This window comes from Sphaerodactylus townsendi, linkage group LG02 (assembly GCF_021028975.2).
Source record: "Sphaerodactylus townsendi isolate TG3544 linkage group LG02, MPM_Stown_v2.3, whole genome shotgun sequence".
Classification (NCBI taxonomy): domain Eukaryota; kingdom Metazoa; phylum Chordata; class Lepidosauria; order Squamata; family Sphaerodactylidae; genus Sphaerodactylus; species Sphaerodactylus townsendi.
Window position 1 is genome coordinate 8736228 of NC_059426.1, and position 19929 is coordinate 8756156.

General features: G+C 47.5%; 1 protein-coding gene across 3 annotated transcripts in view; it reads right to left on the reverse strand.

Moving 5' to 3' along the window:
* The window catches only part of GLS (glutaminase), an 81974-nt gene that overhangs the window by 10114 nt on the left and 51931 nt on the right, over positions 1-19929 (reverse strand). For 2 of the 3 annotated variants that reach the window (XM_048486848.1, XM_048486850.1), the window contains 3 exons: positions 17626-17802; positions 15639-15770; positions 13754-13846 (listed from right to left, as the gene is read on the reverse strand). In XM_048486848.1, the coding sequence (XP_048342805.1) occupies positions 13754-13846; positions 15639-15770; positions 17626-17802 (402 nt within the window). Of the gene's footprint in view, positions 1-11016; positions 12233-13753; positions 13847-15638; positions 15771-17625; positions 17803-19929 lie in introns of those variants that run through there. The other variant, XM_048486849.1, reaches the window with a different exon arrangement.

A 19929-nucleotide genomic window follows, 5' to 3' on the forward strand; every position in this document is an offset into this window, starting at 1 on the left:
ATCAGATCCAAGTATGTGAATCTTACTCCTTTACATTTACCCCATCTCCCCGATTTAATTAGATTACACTACTTGTTAGACAACCCTCATCCTTCTCTCTGTACGATAGTGGCAGACTTTCTCCTGGAAATTACTAAACGCCAGTAGATTTCCTTCGACCTGTATTGTATATGCTTTTTAATCTGTTTTTTTATTACTGTTGTACTGTTGTCTATGCCAATAAAGGCTTGCTTCTTCTTCTATTGGTAGGACAATAAAAATGTAATTAAATAAGGCAGGGAATCTCTTTTTCTTGTGCTCCACATAATGCAATGAATACGAATGGTGCTGTATAATAGTGACAATTAACTGAAACGGCTGCTATGCAGAGGATTTTCTCCACCTGTTTCCCAGGGTGCTGTTTGATTTGATGTGGCCACTGGAAAACGGCATCGAGGGAAAGCGCCCACAAGTAGAATGTGGCAACAGCTGCTGTCCTTAGAAGGCCTCTGCACCTCTTGTTCACAGGATGCGCCCTCGCTAATCCGGCTCAACGGGGGATTAACTCGAATACTCAAAAATAGTCTCTGCGCAAGGTGAACAGGCTTGCAGCGAAGCCGGGCCGGTGTTCCCACCAGAGAGCAAATTTCTTTCAAGTTCCTCGAGAGGGCAGCCAGACACGAAGGCGGACTCGTCACCACAATCGCCAGGACGTGAAGATCTCACCACAAAACAGCCTCGTTATCGGGTGTAACTCAGTCGTTGGAGGTGGTGAAAGACGCTCTCGAAGCCATCGTCTGGAATGGACGGGGACCACAGTTTGCTATATTTATTGGGTCACACTGACCTGCCGCCGCGTAGCACAGGCTGAATTCTATGGTGCAGTCATACCTTCGGGACCGCATTACCTCATATGTCCCTACTCAGCCTCTGCGTTCAGCAGAGGCCAATTTACTGGAGACCCCTGGCCCCTCAATGATGTGGCTGGCGTCCACTCGGGCCAGGGCCTTCTCAGCCTTGGCCCCTGCCTGGTGGAACAGCCACCCCTCCCCTCCCAGCTGTATCCGGGCCTATATGGGATCTGGGTGTAATTCCATGGGGGGGCCTGTAAAGACTAGGCAGGCTGTTCCACGGGCGCTTTGAAGCTTGACCAGTGACGCTGAGTGGGTGACCCCCTTCCTCCGGTTTGGAGTTCCCGCTGCCGTCTATGGGACCCACCTTTCCGTCCTGTTTCCCCCCCCCCCTTCTCTGGGAGGGTTTTAATTGGGGTTTTATTGCGTTGACGTCATCTTCGTTAATGGTTACATTTTATCGCTGTTTTAACTTTAATTTGATGGGGTTTGTTTGTATGGGTTGGAAACGGAAATTATGTCGTGCACCGCCCAGAGCCCTCCGGGGGTAGGGCGGTATATAAAACCCATAAATAAATAAATAAATAAATAAATAAATAAATAAATAAATTTATGGGTTGCCCTGTAGGGTTTTCAAGCTAAGAGTCAAACAGAGGTGTTTTGCTGTTGCCTGCCTCCGCGTAGCAACCTTGGACTCTCTCAGTGGTCCCCAATAGCCCCTCTAATCCTTCCCCAGGTTCTGTGCGGAATGTCGCGGACGCTGAGCAGAACTGAGAGCCACCTGGGGGAGCCTGCTGTGCGGCCCCAATACGGTGACTGTGCAGCCGCGCACAAATGCAGCTGGAGGGGAGTGCCGGTGGTCTCGTATCCAGGTATTAACCAGGGCTGACCCCCGTTTGGCTTCTGAGACCTGACAAGACCGGGCTAGCCCAGGCCATCCAAATCAGGGCCCGCCTACGAGCCCATCTTGAAACCGCCTACGCTAAGGAGAAGCCCGCTGGATTCTGCAGCCCGTCCTCAACGCTGTAACCAAACGGCTGAAGTTTCACGTCGTATTAAGCGTGAAAGCCTTTTAAAACTATGAGATTAAGCTGCAGCCCTTGTACTTGAGGCAGAGATTGATCTGAAATTGTTGCTGCCCCCCCCCCCAGGTGTGAGCCCGGTGCAACGCGCAGCCCTCGGCCTCCTTGTAGCTACGCCTCTGTGGTTAGCGGTCAGAATAAAAGCCAATAGGGCCCCTCCTTTTTCCCCTCGCTACATTTATTTCAAACCAACGCCATAATTAAAAAAACTCCACCTCAAACACGTAGGGGGAAAGTTCTCTTAACTGAGTCAAAGAGGAAGTGTTGTGCGTGAACACACAGTCAGGAGTGAAGAAAGACCACGCAAAGTCTGGAAAAGCTGTGTTCAACAAGCGAACAGATGTTATTAACGTTCAGATAAGGATCAAAGGAGGGAACTCAAAGATGTAGACATAAGAGGTTTTCTACAAGAGAAATAGAACTGTGCGGGTGAAAAGAACATAGATTTAATGCTTTCGTGAGCAGAGAGAATGAAAAGAACTTTTGGCAGAAGTATTCCAGAAGAGACCTTTGTAGTGGCAGGTTTCACCGTGCATTTTCAGGTAACCAAGCAATTTGGCTGGATCCTATGAATTGCGACCCAAAAGCGATCATAATACAACTATCTAAGGCTCATTCCGCACATGCAGAATAATGCACTTTCAAACTGCTTTCAGTGCTCTTTGAAGCTGTGCGGAATGTCAAAATCCACTTGCAAACAGTTGTGAAAGTGGTTTGAAAATGCATTATTTTGCTTGTGCGGAAGGGGCCTAACATTTCCCTCTGCAGCTGTCCAAATGCCTTTCCAGAAAGCAGGGGAACAAAGTGAGAAGGAGGACAGGAAAGAGGCAGCTTTAGAAGAAAAATGAGCAGATATTTTCTCATAGCATCGTAAGAGAAATGTCCTAAACATAAGAATTAAGCATCTTGACGACTCAAATCACTGGAAGAGCTTTTGTGACATTTAAGATATTGAGGCACAACTGGATGGCTGGAAATCCCCACACGTTTTGAGATGTCAGTTGCATTCAGTAATCCCAAGCACTGTGTGTGCGCTGCTTTTACCGATTTCCCATTTTCCGAACAAAGAAGTCACGGTCAAGCAAGATCAGTAAACTTACCTGGGAGATTATAAATACAGACTGTGTGTGAAGAGACAGGTACCAAACAGGAAAAGACTGCGGTATCTTACTTGGCCGGTTTATGATGATACAACCGATCTCCGAGGCAATTCATTGAACCCAAAATCTTGAATTTAGAACAAGCTGGTGTACATGTGCAATTAGAAGTGGGCCTCAAATGAGTTTTACTAAAGTGGGGCAACTCTAAATTATGCTCTCCAATATTCTGCAAATGTAATACAATTCAGGAATAGAAGAATTACAGGAGGGAGATACCTCGTTTTCCTTCCTGCCAGTATTTCCTTCTTCCCTTTCCTGCAAGCCCCATGGTCTCTCCCCCTTTCCTGCTTTCTTCCCTCCTCCTCACCCACAAGCCAATTTTCCCTTATCTGCCCTGCCTTCAGCATTCCCTGGTAGTCTGTGACCCAGTGGGACACTGCTGGCTGCCAAGCTCTGTTGAGCGATGGGGAAACTGCAACGACTTGTGGGGGCAGCTAATTTCCCCAATTGGCCACGCTGGCAGGGGCTGATGGGAATTGTAGTCTATTAACATCTGGAGCATCATAGGTTGGCCGCCCCTGCTCTAATGGATATGCAACACTGGTTTTCACGGTGTTGTTGTTGCTGAACAGTATGCAAGCCGTCAGGTCTAGGCAAGTCGTGCGGTAGCAAGTTGCCCCTGGGATTGCTGACAGGCCTGGCCCAGACAAATTCTTCCCCCAAACCCAAAACACACCTAAAAAAAAACCCGCTCCCTCGCCCTCGATCATTTTCTGACAGACAGTAAGACTTGAAGGCAAGCAATACTGTTGTTGTCGCCAAGCAACGGCCGCGGAGGGCATCTGTTTCATAAAGCTGCAAGTGCCACTTTTATGATTGGGGATGTGTTAAACTCAATGTTTGTTTTTGGAGATTTTGGATTTCTCTGCAAAGCTGGGGAGTGCTTCGGGTTTGTAGAAAGATGTGTCTTGTCTGTCCTTGGCACCACCCTCTGGATTTAAGAATCCACAGATTTAGCCACCAAGTTGTTTTTTTTTTTCATTTTTGATCACCATCTACAAATTCTTTAAATTGTAAATTCCGCAGTTTAAATACATCTTTAAACATCATCCAGTGAACAATGGAAAATGATATTGATACCATAGGATATAATGCTCAGTTTTTTTGTAGAGGATGGCCTCTAGTTTTTACTGGGGAAGGACAGCTTTATATTGTGAAATATACTTCCTAAAGCATTGTTTAAGATACTCACAACAGAGAGAGTGACTAAGCACACTCATTGCCACAATATTCAATGACATGTATGTATCAAGACCTAGGAAAATATCCAATAAATGAATATATCTTGCCTTCCTTAGATCTCCTCCCTCTTCTATTCACTAACGCCATTTTCCACATCTCTGACAAATCTTTTCTGCTACAGCTTTCATTTACATCTAGTCCAGTGGTTCTCAACCTTCCTAATGCCACGACCCTTTAATACAGTTCCTCCTGTTGTGGTGACCCCAACCCTAACATTTATCCATTTTAAAGATGGAGAACACTGATGCAGAGACTCTTAGGCGACCCCTGTGAAAGGGTCGTTCGACCCCCTCAAAGGGGTCCTGACCTTCAGGTTGAGAACCACTGATCTAGTCTGTTAAAACAAAGTAGGGGGTATACAGAAATGGTCCTAATTTGGGAAATGCCCACAGATGAAAGGCACATTTGACCACTGGGGGGGGGGGGGAAGGATTTTCATCACAGCCGCTTCTGTCAAACACACAAATTCTCGCTCACTTTCATGAGCTTGTGTGTGTGTGTGTGTGTGTGTGTGTGTTTTTTTCTTTCTCACTAACACATTCTTCAAAGTGGAAAGGGATCAGCTATGGTGGGTTTTCCGGGCTGCGCTGCTGTGGCCTGGCAGTTTCTGTGCTTAATGTTTCGCCCACAACAGCCAGTTGATTCTGGCCGTGAAAGCTTTCAACAACACGTGAAAAGGGACTGTTCATCTGTGTGATCAGTTCTTGCTCACATGTGAATGTTGTTTCCTTGGAGGATGACATAAGTCCAGGCGGATGCTTGGTTCGACTCAGAATCCTATGAACCAAGTGGCAACACGCTGATTCATACAACACCAGAGAGTCTGGCTTGCAAGCAGAAGACATTTCCGCTCAGGCACAAAAGAGAACTGATTTGTCTACATACCCACTCCCCATATTCTATACCAGTGGTGGCGAACCTATGGCACGGGTGCCAGAGGTGGCACTCAGAGCCCTCTCTGTGGGCACGCATGCACAGAGTTCGTCGGAGGGGTGGGGGTGGAAAATCGCCCCACACACATCTAGGCTGACCTGAGCCGCTGGACACAATGTGTAGTAACCCTGTTAAGTGCTGTTAAACCCCACTGATTTTCATGGGAAGAACTAAGGCACAATCCTTTACCTTGGGAGTAAGCTCAGTTGCTGGCAATGGGGCCTGCTTCTCAACCCTCCTGATTCACCCATTCGCAGCGTTGCACGGTTGCTTCAAAGCAAAGCCACCGACTATCACCAAGCTTACTCCTGAGTAATGCGAACCTTGGAGACAACTTTTTTTCTAAACTAAAACCTCAGTATTCAGGTTAAATGGCTGTGTTGGCACTTTGCAATAAATAAGTGGGTTTTGGGTTGCAGTTTGGGCACTCGGTCTCAAAACGTTTCACCATCACTGTTCTATACCATTTCAGCTGTTTGCCCCAGTCTTCAGGGCTAGTTTAGGGAGGGGTGTGGTAAAAAGGGGTGTGGTAAGAAGGGAACAGAAAAAAAAAGGGAACGGGAAATTTCACACGGTCCTTGGGCTACATGGAAAAACAGAAACCCCTGAAAAGGGCCACAGATGACATCAAAATCAGACTAACAAGCAACTGAATTCTTACTCAAGTGTAATTGAAAATTAAATGTGACATCCCCAATGATCACATTCACACAGGATTTTATAAAGAATCAAATCAGTAACGTTAAAAAAAATCCGGCAAGGGTGTTATTCCAAGCTGCAAGCTATGCTTCAAGATGTGGTTAAAAAGGAAAAAAGTATACAAATGGATCGGCTTAAAATAAATTTATTATAATACAACAGCTTGCACACTGAGGATACATGAATAACATGACAATGCAAATGAAGTACGAACACACAACAGACGGCTGAAACCCAGGCAAAAAGCATACAACGCGGGCCAAAACAAAGGTTACATTTGAGGGGAGCACTAACAATGCCGACAAAGGGAGGGGAAAAAACACAACAAAATAAATTGGTTGAACAGCACGAACACAAGTTACCATTAACACAAATGTTCACTGAAGATTTATTAAGGATATAATGACCAAAAAAATTGACTGTCCTGCCAAACGTGAACACCATGATTGTGGGCTTGATCATAAAACAAAATGGATCCTCACTGGAATGCAGCCATTAGCAGACTAATCTCACATCCTACTCTACAGGGGTGTTTTAGGGGACCGTTTCCTGCGAAAAAGCGTCGAGCGTTTCTTGCTTCAATCGATTCTGACCGAGCATTCCTTGACTCTGACTGTGAATAAAAAAAGCCTGCTTCAAAATTTCAAGTGAGCTCTCTGGGCAAACTGCCATTCTTCAGAAGGGATGCTCACTCGCCTTTAGGTATGAAAACCACACCTGTATGGAATCGTGCATGTCTGTGAGGGGATGTGCACCGTGGCATGGATCCTAAGCAGGGAGAGTGCAGTGCCATTACGGGGAGGCAATTTCCTCCCCCACCAAGTATCCTCCTGGGCCACCGTCTCAAGCCATCTTTGCGGCTCTCCAGGTCAGTGGGCCCAACAGTGTAGGGAGGGTGGCCGACCTATGGTGCTCCAGATGTTCACGAACTACAATTCCCACCAGCCCCTGCCAGCATGGCCAACTGGCTATGAACATAAGAACATAAGAACATAAGAACAAGCCAGCTGGATCAGACCAGAGTCCATCTAGTCCAGCTCTCTGCTACTCGCAGTGGCCCACCAGGTGCCTTTGGGAGCTCACATGCAGGAGGTGAAAGCAACGGCCTTCTGCGGCTGTTGTTCCCGATCACCTGGTCTGTTAAGGCATTTGCAATCTCAGATCAAAGACAATCAAGATTGGTAGCCACATAGATCGACTTCTCCATAAATCTGTCCAAGCCCCTTTTAAAGCTATCCAGGTTAGTGGCCATCACCACCTCCTGTGGCAGCATATTCCACACACCAATCACACGTTGCGTGAAGAAGTGTTTCCTTTGACTAGTCCTAATTCTTCCCCCCCGCATCACTCTTAAGCTCAGTTAAGAAGCAAAATATCTGAAATCTCTGGACCTGATTTAATCAACTGTCGAAGAGAAAAGAGACGCTTTATGCCGTCTGTCTAACCAACCGATGGACCCAGATGAGCTCACAAGAACATGAGGATGCGCAGGGTCAGCAAGGAAACCTGCGACTTCTTCCCAGGTGCGCCACGCCCACCACCTGCCGACCAGCATACTGGCAGGGGCTGATGGGAATTGTAGTCCATGAACATCTGGAGCACCATAAGTTGGCTACCCCTGGTGTAGGGGAGACCAGCAAAAATCTCCCTCCAGCCCTCCACAGATGGAGACGCCGTTTTGCTGGAGGGGCTGTTGCCGGGACGACAACACGGAAATTTAAGATGTGAAGGAAAGGCAAATAATCGGCTCTATCAGCAAACACATCAGTGGGAGGGCATTTCTTCTGCCGAATGCAACTTCCCTATGCCATCAAGGCCGGCCTCCGCCAAACACTTTGAGATGAAGGGTAAGGAAGCCATCTTCCCCACTCTGACGTTACTAGAAATGTGGTCAGAGCCTGATTTCTTTCTAGAAACTTTCCGTGCCAACTCTCCTTGCCTCCCAGGGTGACTGCCAAGCAGGCTTCTTCAAAGAGCTGGGCTGGGATCCCGAAGACAGAAGATTTCAAACTTCTTGAATGAGAAGAGTTTGGATTTTTACACCGATTTTCTCTCCTGCTACGGAATCTCAAAGCGGCTTCCAAACTCCTTCTCCTTCCTCTCCCCACAACAGACACCTGGTGAAGCAGGTGGGGCTGAGAGAGTTCTCAAAGAACTGTGACTGGTCCAAGGCTTCATACGTAGGAGTGGGGAAACAAACTGGGCTCACCAGATGAGAGTCTGCCGCTCATGTGGACGAGTGGGGAATCCAACTGCGTCCTCCAGATCAGAATTTGCCCTTCTAAAGCTGCTTCGTGAGCAGGTGCCGAAAACAGAAGGAACTCCACACTATTTTCCCCCCACCACGACACAAAACACGGGAATCTCACATTGGATTAACAGGTTTTTCAATGTATGTTTTCTATTCTGTATTTCTAAATATGCAAGACTATTTCTTGGCCATTTTGCTCTCTGTAAAGAGACAAACCAACCTCTGCCGCTCCCACTCTCCTCCGGACCCGCCTATAAGAGCCACAACACACTGTTGGGTCCCAACTCACAGTAGGAGAATAGCCGGCTTTAGGAAACATGCTTTGGGAAGAATCCATCTCCACGAAAGAGAGGTGGGAGAAGGAGAGGAGAAAATGACTTCTGAAGAGTGCCGACTGGACTTCGTTTGCTTAGAATTGCACTGTAAACTACCGCAGGGTACAAGCCTACCCCCCCCCCACCTCTTGTAGGGCTCAGCCTGGTCAGAGAGAAGAAGGGACAGTGTTGGTTCCAGAATCTCAGGCACTACCTGTAGATGCAGAGACTGAGCACCCAGACGTTCCTGCAGAACCAGGTCCTCAGGTTCAGGCTGGGCTCCACAGCCAGGTCCAAGCTCTGAGATTCCCAAGAAAGAACTTAGCTCTGAGACTGTTCAGCCCCTTGATACAGAGCCAGAGGGGACTCTGACAGTTCCCTGACACCCCCCCTCCCCCCCCAGTGTCTCGAGAGCTCCAGGAGCAACACAGGAAGAGACTGCATGCTAGTTTACAGTAGAGGAGATGCAGCAGCAGACTGGCAGCTATGGGGCGAGCTAGAGTAGATGCAGAGTCTTTTCAGGAGCCAGACTAGAGTAACCCAGCTGCAAGAGGTTGCTGCACAAGGAATGGGAGGCTGGCTATAAAAGAGAGGTTGCAGCTGAGCTAGCTTGTGGCAGCAACATTGTGGTTTGTTTCTTGTCTTGTCTGCATTCCTTGCTCTGTGCACTTCAATCATATCCCCCCTCAGCCGTCTCCTCTCCAAACTAAAGAGTCCCAAACGCTGCAGCCTCTCCTCATAGGGAAGGTGCTCCCGTCCCTCAATCATCCTTGTTGCCCTTCTCTGCACTTTTTCTATCTCCTCAATATCCTTTTTGAGATGCGGCGACCAGAACTGGACACAGTACTCCAAGTGCGGTCGCACCACTGCTTTATATAAGGGCATGACAATCTTTGCAGTTTGATTATCAATTCCTTTCCTAATTATCCCCAGCATAGAGTTTGCCTTTTTCACAGCTGCCATGCATTGAGTTGACATTCCCATGGAACTATCAACTAAGACGCCCAAATCCCTTTCCTGGTCTGTGACGGATAGCACTGACCCTTGTAGCTTGTATGTGAAGTTTGGATTTTTTGCCCCTATGTGCATCACTTTGCATTTTGCTACATTGAACTGCATTTGCCAAGGGCAGCAACTTGCTGGAGAAGGAATGGGTGAGAGATGCCCCTTCCGCACAGGGAAGTTCTAGTCTCTTTACAAAAAAAGACTCCATTAAAGAAGGTACCAAAAGGGAGAGTGGGAATCACACACTCTCGCGCACAGGAGCTCATGAAAACGGAAGCCATGAGAAACTGGTACAGAATATTACGAACCTTTGTGCAAATGTCTGAAGACAAACACAAGTAGCTGGTTTTCTCCTACTCAGGGAAGTGTCTCAATACTTTTTTAGGAGCAAGATATTACATTTTTTCCCCGTTGACAGTTCAACAAAAAGGAGGAGAGTTGTTTTTATCTCCCATTTGTATCGACTTTTAGAGGTAAAAAGACAGAGATAGTGCCTGGGTCATTACCCCGTGGGGCGATGTCACATCACAACGCTTACTAGGTTATGTTTATGGGGCGGTTTGCCGTTGCCTTCCCCAGTTGTCTAACACCTAACCCCATTTTACCAACCTCGGAAGGGTGGAAGGCTGAGTCCACCTTGAGCCGGCTTTCTGAAACCGACTTCTGTCAGGACTGAACTTGAGACGCGAGTTGAACTTTGACTGAAGTTCTGTGGCTGACCACTCTGTGCCACGGGGCTCCTAGCTCTACCTTCAAGGAGACTCAAAGCGCTTGCCAACCCCTTTCCGCTCCACTCCCCAAAACCGACAGCTTGTGAGGGGAGCGGGGCTGAGAGAGTTCGGAGAGAACTGTGACTGGCCCAACGTCACCAGGCAGGCTTCATGTGTGGGAGCGGGGAAACAAACTCAGTTCGCCAATTAGAGTCAGCCGCTCATGTGGAGGAACAGGGAATCGAACCTGGTTCTCCAGATGAGAGTCTGTCACTCTTAATCACTATACCATGCTGGCTCTCCAATTCCCAAGAAGAATATGGTTTGCCAGCAGGCTTCATGTGTGGAAGTGGGGAAGTAAGCTCAGTTCGCCAATTAGAGCCAGCCACTCATGTGGAGGAACAGGGAATCAAACCTGGTTCTCCAGATGAGAGTCTGTCACTCTTAATCACTATACCATGCTGGCTCTCCAATTCCCAAGAAGAATATGGTTTGCCAGCAGGCTTCATGTGTGGGAGTGGGGAAATAAGCTCAGTTCGCCAATTAGAGCCAGCCACTCATGTGGAGGAACAGGGAATCAAACCTGGTTCTCCAGATGAGAGTCTGTCACTCTTAATCACTATACCATGCTGGCTCTCCAATTCCCAAGAAGAATATGGTTTGCCAGCAGGCTTCATGTGTGGGAGTGGGGAAATAAGCTCAGTTCGCCAATTAGAGCCAGCCACTCATGTGGAGGAACAGGGAATCAAACCTGGTTCTCCAGATGATTGCCTGTCACTCTTAATCACTATACCATGCTGGCTCTCCAATTCCCAAGAAGAATATGGTTTGCCAGCAGGCTTCATGTGTGGGAGTGGGGAAATAAGCTCAGTTCGCCAATTAGAGCCAGCCACTCATGTGGAGGAACAGGGAATCAAACCTGGTTCTCCAGATGAGAGCCTGTCACTCTTAATCACTATACCATGCTGGCTCTCCAATTCCCAAGAAGAATATGGTTTGCCAGCAGGCTTCATGTGTGGGAGTGGGGAAACAAGCTCAGTTCGCCGATTAGAGTCAGCCACTCATGTGGAGGAACAGGGAATCGAACCTGGTTCTCCAGATTAGAGCCTGTCACTCTTAATCACTATACCATGCTGGCTCTCCAATTCCCAAGAAGAATATGGTTTGCCAGCAGGCTTCATGTGTGGGAGTGGGGAAATAAGCTCAGTTCGCCAATTAGAGCCAGCCACTCATGTGGAGGAACAGGGAATCGAACCTGGTTCTCCAGATTAGAGCCTGTCACTCTTAATCACTATACCATGCTGGCTCTCCAATTCCCAAGAAGAATATGGTTTGCCAAATGAACCAGAAAATCCTCACAACTTGAAAAATGTAGCCTCCATTGTTTGGGAACTGATTTTCCTATTTTCCTACTGCTGCCATTTGTTATGATTACACCTCTTCTGCTGCACTTGAATTTTTAAAAAGTATTTTACAGAAACTCCCTTTCTAGTTTATTCCTTACAAACACAACATGCTTAAATTTTTTAAAAGACATAACTGGACATATTTTCAGGGTCCCCCCCACCGTACTTTCTGAAAAAGCAATTAGAGAAATCTGTATAAAATTAGATACGAATTTTTGGTATCTGAAACATTATTTACAAATCAAACAAAAACAAAGTGAAAAATCAAACCCAAATATTTGGGGCTCCATGACCTAGAGCAGGGGTGTCCAACTCTGGCCATGCTGGCAGGGGCTGATGGGAATCGTAGTCCATGAACATCTGGGGCGCCAGAGTTGGACACCCCTGACCTAGAGGAACCGGAGCACGTTTGAAAGAGTAAAAATGAACTCTCTGAAACCAGAGCTGACTCCTTTAGTTCTGCTCTCCCCGACTTTCCATTCTATAGACTACAGTAGTGGAGATGTCTTCGTTTGACTCGGGTGACACTTTTTTCCACACAGTCTCTTTTAAGGCAAGCTCGAACTGTAGGCTTTCGCGGTCCAGCGGTCCAAAGGAATGCTAGTTGTTCAAGCAACATACATGATTTATTAGTTTACCAGCGGAAATTCTAGTATTACTGATATTTAGCAGGGAGGGCTAGCTGGCTTAGTGACCCTCCGCTGCCTCTTCACCGTTTGAAACAGACACATAAGGCTTTTTCCGACACAGTTACAGAACTTTTCCAAAGCCGCTCCTCTGGTCTTTATTCTGGAAGCCACGAACACAAACGCTACGGAGGAGCAGCCTGCCAATACTTTTGAGTTCAAAGTCCCTTTCATCCTTCACTGCAACCTCCATTCCCAGCTCCTTACCAAACAAGCACCTTAATTTCTTTCTAATTTCTGTTCTTTTTATTCTTACTGCAATTTCAGGCTGCAGTTAGGAATCTCAGAGGGTGGAGAAGATCATTCACCGCTGCCAAACTGAGCACTGAGAAAAGTCCCGAGGCTCTTTTCTCGCCCGTCTCTGGGACAATCTTGTCAGTGAAGAATTCCTGAGGTTTATTACAGTTCTATAAGGAATGTTATATTGCAGTGGTGGCGAACCTATGGCACGCGTGCCAGAGGTGGCACTCAGAGCCATCTCTGTGGGCACGCTCTCACAGAGTTCATCATGGGAGGGAGTCGAAAATCACACACCCCCTCACACACACACATCGAGGCTGGCCTTGCTTCTGAGTAAACCCTATTAGGGTCGTGATTCACCCGTTCAAAGCGTTGCACGGTTGCTTCACCAAGCTTACTCCTGAGTAACACACGCCTCGGAGCAAACCGTTGTTTCTAAACTAAAACCTTGGTATTCAGGTTAAATTGCCATGTTGGCACGTTGCGATAAATAAGTGGGTTTTGGGTTGCAAATTGGGCACTCGGTCTCGAAAAGGTTCGCCATCACTGTTATATTGTTTCAAGTTCCCAACCAAAACTCAGTGAAGGGCCTTTCCACTCCAACCCTACAAATTAATGCCGCGTGAGGTACCCAGAGCACACTGAAGGCCTCGCCCGTTTTCTTTGCGGTCAATGACCCAGGAGGAAGTTAAATCTGCTGCGTGGCCAAGTGAAATCCTGTCACGGATTTCTTCCAAGTTAGCCCACGCGCGTGGCAAAAAGTGCTGCCTTGAGCCAGGTTGCCGAACTGATTTGAGAACTGTATTACCCACAGGATTTATGCTCCTTTCTGATAAGATAAAAATGGCTAAGCTTCTAAATAACGCTCTGAAGCTGTTGCTATATTTTTACTCTGTGTTCTGCAAGTTGTGCAATAACGATCTTCTTATTGTATTTGGAATTCTTGACACACACTGGTTTTATGCCTAGTAAAGGTTTTGGATTTGGATTTGGAGCCAGGTTGCCGTTGAAGGCGGCAGCGCAATAAAAGCCAGCGGCTGACACAACATGTGCAGCATCTGCTGTAAGGGGTGTCTGTACACTCAGGACAAAAGTATTGATGCAGCACATGTCATTGAGCAAGCTGACGACAGAGAACAGGAAGCAACTAGGATGCATGCGACACCTGAGGCATCGCTAAATCCCTGGGACTCACCCGCTGATCACCCCCTTCTCGGCGAGGATCGAGCTTCTTTGCAAAATGCCGCAAGTTGTCATAATTGTGGAAATTGCACAGAGAAACCAGCTCCTGCAGTGATCAGACCGTCATATTATTTGATACAGCAAAACCGCATATACAGTATTATGTTTCCACCACCTAAGGATTACCATGATCCATTGCCCTAGGAAGCATAACTACCTCACCCTTTAAAAAAGCCCCATGTTAACTGAGCATTACCCACCAACCAAGTACAAATTATAAGGATTATCTTCCTCACCATTAAGAAAAGCCCCAGTTATCTTGACATTATGCACTGTCCAAATTTGTGGGCAACCAAAATAATTTACAGTGTGAGATGTAATTAAGGCTGAACTGAATTGGAGGGAGAGGAAGGAAAAGAAGGGAATACCTACAGTATCTGTATTTAATGCAAATATAAATACACACTCACACATATATATGAGTGGGGCATCTGGTAAGCATGTCCCAGGGTGACAAAAATCTGTACAAAAATAGAACTTTAGATATGATGCCATGAGACACCTGTTTGGGGGTAGGTCTGAACATACATACATACATACATACATACATACATATATACACACATATATACACACACATATATACACACACATATACACATACATACATACATACATACATACATACATACACATACATACATACATATCTATAGCTATCTCTATAGCTATCTCTCTATCTCAGGGGTGGGCAATTATTTTTTCCATGGGGCCACATAAGAAACAGAAAATATTGTGGAGGGCCGGGCCAAAAGGCAGGGGGGCGAGGTGCTTTTGAAAGCCCCGCAGAAGCCGGCAGCCAAGGCAACCAGCTTCTGCGGGGCTTTCAAAGACGCCTCGCTCCCCATCACGGCAAGGGGGCCAGTCAGGGTCATCCGGCGGGCCGGATGTGGCCCGCGGGCCGTATAATGTCCAGGTCTGATAATGGCCCGCGGGCCATATAATGTCCAGCTCGTTCTCTCTCTCTCTCTCTCTCTCTCTCTCTCTCTCTATTTTTGTACAGTTCTATTTTTGTACAGATTTTTGTCACCCTGGGACATGCTTACCAGATGCCCCAGCGTACTGAATGAACTGATTTAAACTGCATTAATCTGCTTTGATTTTGGATTTATGCCCTGCCTTTCTCTCCTGAAAGGAGAGACACCTTGCGAGGTCGGTGGAACTGAGAGAATTCAGACAGAACTGTGACTAGCCCAAGGTCACCCAGCAGGACTATAGGAGTGGGGAATCAAATCCGGTTCTCCAGATAAGAGTCCGCCACTCAGGTGGAGGAGTGGGGAATTTAGCGAGAAAGGTGTATTATTAATATAGGAAATAAATGCGTTTTTAAAACCCAGCAGTAATCACAGCACTCCAGACCGAGCTGTCTGCTGCCCAGCACCGCAATTTTTAAGTGTTGCCCCTCTTCCAAGAAGCCACCTCAGAATCACTCGCAACAACACTGACTGTGTGACCAGCAAAGGGGGTTACATTTGCCAGCCCGTAGGAGTGGGACAACTGCAGAAAACAAAGCACAAAAGACTTCCCTCTGTGCACCAAAAACATGTGTCCCCAAACCTCAGCAGCCTGGCGGCATGCGAGGCAACAGAGCTCTAGAGCTGCAGTTCTTAGGCGAACTCTGAGAAACCTTTACATGCCCCCAACGCCATTTTTTTTGGTGTTTTTTGCCCTTTTAGGACAGAAACGCATTCCCGAATCATCAGAAAGACCAAGGAGCAGGCTGGAGGCCAGCATACAAGCCGGAAGACAAATGCAGAATTCTGGCCTGCGCAAAATACAGACTGGCTAAGCAATAGTTCTGGCCTGGGAGGAGGGAAATCCAAGGACGTTTTGCTTACATGACAGAAGTGGATTCCTTTCACGCTGTTGCCCATCTTGTCCAGAGGAGGTGACCAGCACATCATCCCCATCACGTTAGGGACCACCAAGATAATGCCACCGGCGACCCCTGACTTTGCAGGAAGACCGACCTGTGAAGAAGTGGACGACAGCGTCGATCAGTGATGTTCAGAGGGCTTGCAATACTACTGTAGGGACCGGGGTAATCGTGCTCCTCTGCAAATGAGGATGACACTCAGATATTTGGCCTGCTTGCTGGTTTTCAAGAAATGAGCTATGAATTGAGGTGATGAAGAAGGAAATATATTGTTGAAGGCTTCCACGGCCGGAATCACTGAATCTGTGGATGCCAGCCACAGACGCAGGTGGAATGTCAGGAGAAAATGCTACTGGAACACGGCCACAGAGCCTGGAAACCCCCACGACACTCCAAGGAGGAAATACTTCTCAGTAAGTGACTAAAATGTAGGATTCACTACCACAGCAGGGGGGTAAATGGCCCAGGCAGAGATGGCATTGAAAGAGGATTAGAACTATTCACGGAGGAGAGATCCATCACTGGCTGCTAGCCAATGACTAAAAGGAACCTCCACACTCGGAGGCAGTCAACCTTGGAATACTAGTGCCAAGAGGCAACATCATTGTGCCTTGTTGTCGGCTCTCCAGAGTACCTGGCTGCTGAACTACATGGCCCAGCAGTCTGATCCAGCTGAGATCTCCTTATGTTCTCATGAACAAAGTAAAAAGTAAACCCTTGGGAGATATACAGCATAGGATTTTGATAGGAGCAGAGCAAGTCTGTCCTTTGGTTGGCAAAAGAGGGGGAGCAAAGAGAAACCCTTGCTCTGCTGTGAATGGCACATGTGCCAATGGAAAGAGCAGAGAAGATAGATAGGGATCCGGAGGCGGGGCAGCATAAAAGGAGAATTTAAGTTCTCTCAATACATCCAAACTGTTCCTCTTCAGGTCTTCCCTGCTAACATGGGGCTACATTCCGACACATTGGAAACCAGCAAGTCAGCAGTTTGAATGCCAGGTAACTATCTAGCTTCCCAGGTGCTCCAGTATTTAAGGAACACTGAGACAACAGACCTGGGCACATCTCCAGGAATGGACATCGCAAACTCGGTGGCACAGTAAACGTTAAGTCAGAGGTGGCCAACCTATGGTGTGCCAGATGTTCATGGACTACAATTCCCATGAGCCCCTGCCTGCATGGCCAGCAGGGGCTGATGGGGATTGTAGTCCATGAACATCTGGAGCACCATAGGTTAGCCACCCCTGCTCGAAGTCATTCCTGGATCAACCTAGGAGTGTCTAGTACAGTGGTGGCGAACCTATGGCACGGGTGCCAGAGGTGGCACTCAGAGCCCTCTCTGTGGGCACGCGCAGAGTCGCCCCCCCCCACCCCCACACATCTAGGCTGGCCTGGGCCGCTGGACTCGATTATTAGCATTAAACCTAAGACCTAGTTTTGGGGAAGCAGTGTAGGTAACCCTGTTAAGCGCTGTTAAACCCCACTGATTTTCATGCGACGAACTAAAGTGTGATCCTTTACCTGGGAGTAAGCTTGTTTGCTGGCAATGGGGCTTGCTTCTGAGTAAACCCTCCTAGGGTCGTGATTCACCCATTCAAAGAGTAGCACGGTTGCTTCAAAGCAAAGCCACCGACTACCACCAAGCTTACTCCTGAGTAACGCACACCTTGGAACCAACCGTTGTTTCTAAACTAAAACCTCAGTATTCAGGTTAAATTGCCGTGTTGGCACTTTGCGATAAATACGTGGGTTTTGGGTGGCAGTTTGGGCACTCGGTCTCAAAAAGGTTCGCCACCACTGCTCTGGGATATGACACTGTTTAGCCGATCTCACACACATACTAGAGTCCACTGCTGTAGAGAATAAAAGTTAGCCACCTGACTGAACCTCAGTGCAGTCCCCTTAAAAACTGAAAGGTTTTTTTTTGGGAGGGGGGGGAAGTTACTTACATGGAAGGCAAATTGTCCTGAGAAATCGTACATGCCGCAGGAATGCATTAAGCTGAGGGTGTTGCGAACCGCTTCGGGGCTGAGGACCCTCTCGCCAGTGATAGGGCAGAATCCTCCGTTGGCCAGCGTCGCCGCCATTACGCTGGCTGACTCGCAGGTCACTTCGATGGAGCACAGCTTGGGAAGGAGAAAGCTCGGCGTAAGCATTTGCACTCATGCTCCAAATTACAAGCACAACTTTCACGCAACAAATGGTCAAAACTATACTGTGGACAAGGAGCTACTGCAATGTCTTGCGAGCACCACTGTTACAGGAAGAAGTTCGTACTTGAGCATTCTCAGTTGATGACAAGAAAATATTTTAATGAAAAGGAACACTGCTTGCTTAAATTGTTCAGGGTAAATATTAATGGAGAGACAGCGTGGTGTAGTGGTTTAGCGGCAGACTCTAGACTGGAGAACCAGGTTTGGTTCCCCACTCCTCCACATGAAGCCTGCTGGGTGACCTTGGGCCAGTCACAGTTCTCTCCGAACTCTCTCTGCCCAGAGGCAGGCAATGGCAAACCATCTCTGAGCAATTTTGCCTTGAGAACCCTACAAAGTAAGCTAAGTCAGTTATGTCTTGACATCACTTAATTTGCCAGCCTCCTAGAAAATGGGGGAAATCTCTTATTAACCTTTATTAAGCACAACGCTGACCACGGTGCTAACATTAAGGTGAATCCCATTTTGTTCCCAACATACAGCCTTCATTAGAGAGCAAGCTGGCCACCTTAGGGCAGAATCGTGACAAATTAACATTAGCAAAAAAACCCCACAACCCATTCAGGGCCTGCAAGGCATCAAAGGAAAGGAACAATTTGAAAAGTGCCCCATCCAGTCCAGTGGAATAAGCAAAACAGATGACCTCTGGGACTAGAGCAGTGGTGGTGAACCTATGGCACGGGTGCCAGAGGTGGCACTCAGAGCCCTCTCTGTGGGCATGCACAGAGTCCCCCCCCCCCCCCAACACATCTAGGCTGGCCTGGGCTGCTGGGCTCGATTATTAAACCTAAGACCTAGTTTTGGGGAAGCAGTGTAGGTAACCCTGTTAAGCGCTGTTAAACCCCACTGATTTTCATGCGAAGAACTTAAGCGCGATCCTTTACCTGGGAGTAAGCTTGGTTGCTGGCAATGGGACTTGCTTCTGTGCAAACCCTCCTAGGGTCATGAGTCACGTGTTTGAAGAGTTGCACGGTTGCTTCAAAGCAAAGCCACCGACTACCACCAAGCTTACTCCTTAGTAACGCACGTCTCAGAGCCAACCGTTTTTTTCTAAACTAAAACCTCAGTATTCATTTAAATTGCCATGTTGGCACTTTGTGATAAATAAGTAGGTTTTGGGTTGCAATTTGGGCACTCTGTCTCGAAAAGGTTCGCCACCGCTGGACTAGAGAAATCACTTCCTGCTTACTTGGCCCCTGAGCCTCAGTAATCCAGCGGTGTGGTACAGTCGACCTGGTGACTGAAGTCTGGGCAGAAGTGAGCCAGGAGGGACTTATCAAGTCCAGACCCCAAGTTGTACAGTGCAAGGCTGGGGGACACACTGACCTCTTCCAGACTTGAAAGAGGAGTTTGGATTTATACCTTGCTTTTCTCAACTGTAAGGAATCTCAAACTGGCTTTACACATTTCTCAACTTCCTCTCCCCACAACTGATACCTTGTGAGGTAGGTGGGGATGAGAGAGTTCTGAGAGGACTGTGACTAGCTCAAGCTCATCATCCAGCAGGCTTCATGTGTAAGAGTGGGGAGACTAATTCAGTTCACCACACAACAGCCCATCGCTCACATGGAAGAGTGGGAATCAAACCCGGTTCTACAGTTTGGGTCCACCTGTTCCTAACCATAACACCACATGGAGTGATGGGCGAATACCGGTAAGTGAACTTCAACATAAATCGTTGGAAATTCAGCAATCAAAGAAAAATCTCGCTGCACTGTTGTGCTACAAAGCTGTGCTTAGTTGACTAAAGCATAGGTGTCAAACTCACAGCCCTCCAGATGTTATGGACTACAGCTCCCATCATCCCCTGCCAGCATCATTCTGGCAGAGGATGATGGGAAGTTTGACACTTGTGGACTAAAGCTACATTTCCTGGGATGCGGATGGAATAGTAGTTGAGGTGGGGAGACAGTCACGTTTATGCTGGTTGCAGAGAATCCAAGTTAAGTGGGAGAAGAATCCTTGGGTTATAATAATCTCCCTAGAGTGGGACTCACAAAGAGAGAAGCCAGGAATTAATAGGAATCAGCAGTGTAGCAA